The sequence below is a fragment of the Peromyscus eremicus genome, chromosome 17, assembly GCF_949786415.1.
Source record: "Peromyscus eremicus chromosome 17, PerEre_H2_v1, whole genome shotgun sequence".
Classification (NCBI taxonomy): Eukaryota; Metazoa; Chordata; class Mammalia; order Rodentia; family Cricetidae; genus Peromyscus; species Peromyscus eremicus.
In genome coordinates, this window is record NC_081433.1 from 18,405,500 (window position 1) to 18,410,649 (window position 5,150).

Consider the following 5,150-nt stretch of genomic DNA (forward strand, 5'->3'; position numbering starts at 1 on the left):
GGTATGCATACTGAAGTCAAGACAATCTGACCTATTGTGTCTCTCCTTTTACCAAGTAGGTCCTGGGGACTGAACTTGGTTCATCATACCTGCCAGCAAGTGCCCTTATCTGCTGAGCCACCTCACTGATTCACACAGTACTACTTTTACTACAAAGTCTAAGCTTAATTATAATGTGTAATATCAATTAGCAAAATAGCTTAAGTTTGTAAATTCAGGCAAAATATGAAATTTTTTATCAGTGTATTCCATAAGCAATTTCAACTGCATTCTTCTCACTAATACCTGGAATTCATCTGCCTCAACTGTTTCATGAATAAAGACAATTCTATACCTGGCGATCCAGATCGACATAGGCATCATTCCCAGCAGAGACAGGGGACTCTTTACTCATTAGCTGAAATGAAGATTTAAATGATTATGAGGCAAAAAGACATTCTAGGTAATACAACAAAATGAGCACTCAGAAACTACTAAAATAACAACAAATTAAAACACAAAAGCAAGCAACTGTTTTCTGTAATTAATTCTTCTGACTGTTTTTTACTCCAAGTAATGTCTACACTTAAAATTAAACATGTGAAAGCTGGTGCTCCTTTTCTCTGAGAGCCCCAGCTGTAAGAATCAAGCATAACTTATTCTTATCACTATGTTAGGAGCATGGCTAGACATTTAAAAACTGACTTTTCAGTAACAAGAGCAACAGCAAGTACTTCTTTCATTCTAAATAACACATGGAAAGCAGGGAGTCATGCTCTTCAGTGTTGTGCCCACTGTTAGCTGGCTGTGCTCCACCCACACTCCCGTAAGCAATGCTAATTATCCCAGTGGATCACAAAACAGGGCGGCAACAAAACCCCCAAAAGTCATGAAAACAGGAAAGGGATTTGTTGGGAAGGAGTTCAGTGGGAGAATGAGACAGTGTAATGGGAGGGGGGGGGGTAATCAAAAGAACCAAAATGTATTCATGTATAAAGTCACCAAAGGATAAGACTAAGAGACACTGTGAGGCTAGGCATGTCTCTTAGTGGCACAGTGCTTGCTGAGCCTATGCGAGGCCTGGGGCCACATGCACAGAATTCTATCAACAGCAGCAGCACAACAAAACCAGAAATTTCCTTTTATGAAAATGTTATAATGAAACTCATTGCTTTGTGTGTTAAAAAGGAATAAATATGAGCATCAGTGTTTCCCCAAATTAATGATAGTACATATGTCCCTCTCCCTGTATCTTAGATTCAAAGAGCACTAGAGAGGCTGAGAGGCAAGAGCACAGAATTCTCATCATGAACAGGGTCAGGAGCAGCCTCAAATGCTCCAGGTCCTGAAGGGGGAGGAGGATGACAACAATTAGAAATATGCAGATGTTACAATCAGAGATCTTCTGATTTCAGCTTTTACTCCACTCTTTTGAGAATACTAAAATTTACAAAAGATTTTTTGAATTGAAAAAAAAAAACAAAAAAACTAGCACCCATGTAGAAGAAAATTTCCAAATAAAATAATAAATGTTATCCTATCACCAAGAAATAATCACTTGGAAAATCTGAGGTATGTGAGAATTGGCTGTCTGTACTAGCCGTGGCCTAAGCAGAGTTCAAGTAAAAAAAGGCAAATACAATAATATATGAACAAATCTGCAACAGAGTATTCAGAGAGCATCTATCTAATTCAAGGGTGGGGAGAAGGGACCGTCTGGTTTCTTCTTCTTCTTCTCCTCCTCCTCCTCCTCCTCCTATCTTCATCCTTATCACAACACAGCAGCTGCTGCTCTAGGAAAGGCTGACATTCCATTCTAAACGCGCCCTTCTGTCACTGCAGGGATTTCATCTGATTTTATGCAGACCTGCTCCTGGGCTTCCCTGAGCTCCCGGTGCTATCCTGCTTTACTGTGGCCAGCTTTCTCGCTTACATTCTTAGACTTTATAGTTTACAGTTGAATTCTCTTTCCTCTGCTAACATCTGTGGGGATTTTCCCTCCTTACATCAGGACTCCGTAGCTCTTGTTTTTGAGTATGTGTTTGTTTCCCCCTCTTTGTTAAGACATGGTTTCTTATGAACCAGACTGGCCTTGAATTCCCTATATAACTGAGGATGACTTCAGCTTCTTTTTAAAAGAATTATTTTATTTAAAAAAATAAAAGATTATATTATTTATGGTGTATGGCATGCTTTGGTATACACACTATGGAATGGTTAAATCAAGCTAATTAACATACCCATTTCCTAAAATACCTGTTTTTGAAAGAACACATTAAAATTATTGACACATTAGTTGTACCGATGGGCTTCACAGTTCTATTTCCAACATGCATAAATAAATTGTGCACTGATAGTTTCTATCTTCCTTCTCTCTTGCTCTCCTCCCTGCCTTCCCTGACACCCTGCTCAGTCTGCTGCAACTCTTCTACTTTCGGGTGGTTTGGCTTTGGTTAAGAGAGGGTTTCGCAGCCCAAGCTGGCTTTAAATTCACTATGCAATCAAGGGTGACCTTGGACTCCTGCCCTATCTCCTAAGTGCAGGGATTACAGGTACGTGCCATTTTATGCCTGGCTTCTTTTTAGTTTCCACATAGGAGAGAGAATGTGTCATATTTGTCTTTAGCCTATTTTGCTTAACATGATGTCCTCAAGTTCTAGTTATGTTACCGTCTAATCCTTCTGTCTCCACTTCCTGACTTCGGACATGTCTATGCTACCCAGCCTGGTTTATGTGCTAGGGGCAGATACCAGGGTTTTGTGCATGTGACACAAGCAATCCACCAACTGAGTGATCCCCAGTCCTACCATTTGTTTAACCAATTACCTTCTGTATTTAACCTAGATCTCATAACTTATTCCTTCTCAGTGACTTTCATCAATGTTCTTCTGACCTCATCATTTTTAACTAGCAAAAATATGAATTCAAGATCAGTCCAACCAAAGATCAATCCAACTACCTATCTTCTGCCCATATATCCTGCCTAGTTAAAGTGCTGAGAGCGGGAAAACAAAACAAAATTAAAAAAACCCAAAACAACAGAAAACAACCAAACCAAAACCAACAAAAGTGGTATTACTGTAAATGTTCCTAATCTCCACCAAACTTCAAATTTGCTTGAAAGTAAATAAATGCTTCCCAGCCAGGAACCTGTTTATCCTCTTTAGATTCTTTTAACTTTTTTCCCTACTACTGATTACTTGATGTATAAGAGTGTTTGTCTGCATATAGATCTGTACATCACATGCATTCCTGGTACTGATGGAGGCCAGAAGAAAGCTCTTGGATCCTCATGGGACTAGAGTTATAGACAGTTTTGAGCCACCATAGGAGTCCCGGGAATCAAACCCAGGTCTTGTGGAAGAGCAGCCAGTGCTCTTAACCACTAAGCTCTCCAGCCTCCCTTCAATTCTTTTCTATTTCTCATCGTGATTAACTTCCTGACTCCATAAAATCTCACTCCCAGGTAAGAATTTTTCTATGGCCCAATCTTCAAAACCAGTAGCTTCCCCTTTTTCTTCACTGTTAACACAGAGGAAATCCTTCCCATCCAAAGACACTCTCGCTACCTGTGCTCCTCATTCAGTCTCTTACAAGCTCCCCCAAACCCTGTTCAATTTATTACATCTTCTTGCTTACTTTTAAAAACCTCAGCCAGACAGTGGTGGTGCACGCCTTTAATACTAGCACTTGAGAGGCAGAGAGGTAGGTGGATCTCTGAGTTCAAGGCTAGCCCGGACTACAAAGTGAGTTCCAGGACAGACAGTGCTACATGGAGAAACCCTGTCTTATAAGAAACACATAACAAAAAAACAAAAACCATTAACCTTGATCTCCTTTCCTTGGGTGTTCTTCCTACTAACATCTAATTAGTAAAAAGACTCCTTGAATAGATATTCTTGGGGCTGAGCTATAGCTCACTGGTAGAGCATACTTGGGGGCGTGGGTCTGACCTCTGGTACCATCTACCCACCTAGTCCCCCAAATCACTAAACTTCAAGTGATGCTTTTAAAAGATATAACAGAAATGGCCAACAAAGACATAAAAGGATGCTCAGCAGCAGCAGTCACTATGGAAATACGAAACAAAAAACAAACACAGTAAATATGAAGTACTACTTTATACTTACCAGGAAAGCTAGTCCAGAATTCCGTATCTGATACTCTTTCAACTCACAATGGGGTCATACACCCAACCCCCAGTTTCCTAAGTTAAAAATGCACTGAACACACCTAACCTACTGAATAAACAGATTAGCAACATGGCACCCTCTTGACTACTGTTAATCTTTATGATCATGTAGCTGGATTCTGGAAAATGCAGCATACTGCTGCTGCTACAAAACATCATGCAGATCTTTTTCTCTCCCTGGACTTCCTTCCCTCTCTACAGGGTCTCACTTAGGTTGACCTTGAATTCCTGATCCTTTTATTTCTAGCTCCTGAGTGCTACAATTACAGACATTCACCACCACAACCAGCAGGTCTTGCTTTCCATTTGCTTGTTGGACTCTACACCATTTTACCCCTCCCATATCTCTACTTTCCTCTTACCTCACCTCATCCTTCCAAGTTCACTCTCACTCCTCTGAGTGGTCTTATTTAACGTCCCCATCCATTAAAGCTGTTCCCTTCAGATGGCTCTGCACTCCCATCCCACCCCCCTTTATGGTACTTTTAAAACTGTATGAATGCTTTTTGACCATTTTCTCTCTGAGACTCTGAGAGGGAGACACACACACTTTATCAGAGAGAATATCTTTTCACAACTGTATCCTTAGTAGTTGCTACAGTCTCCAGTGTACACTGGGTTCGAACTAAGTGTTTGCTAAATGAATAAAAGCAATATGCACACAACAGACACAATGTATTTTAAAACTTAATTAAGATGTAGGGTACACACAACAAAAATAGGTTTTTTTTTTTTCCCCAAGACAGGGTCTCTTTGTGCAACAGTCCTGACTGTCCTGGAACTCACTCTGTTGACTAGGCTGGCCTTGAACTCACAGAGATCCACCTGCCTCTGCCTCCCAAGGGCTGGGATTAAAGGGTGCGCCACCGCTGCCCGGCAAATCGGAAATCTTTTTTCAAGTGGCTATTCATCCTGTCTGAACCCCTGTTCTCTTCTTTAATTGGTCACCAACTTGAGTGCCGAGCTCTAATCAACGTAC

At 40.7% G+C, this 5,150-nt stretch overlaps 1 protein-coding gene across 1 annotated transcript in view; it reads right to left on the reverse strand.

Moving 5' to 3' along the window:
* The window catches only part of Hook3 (hook microtubule tethering protein 3), a 90,246-nt gene that overhangs the window by 43,323 nt on the left and 41,773 nt on the right, over positions 1-5,150 (reverse strand). The window contains exon 7 of the mRNA XM_059244773.1: positions 335-397. Within this exon, the coding sequence (XP_059100756.1) occupies positions 335-397 (63 nt within the window). The remainder of the gene's footprint in view (positions 1-334; positions 398-5,150) is intronic.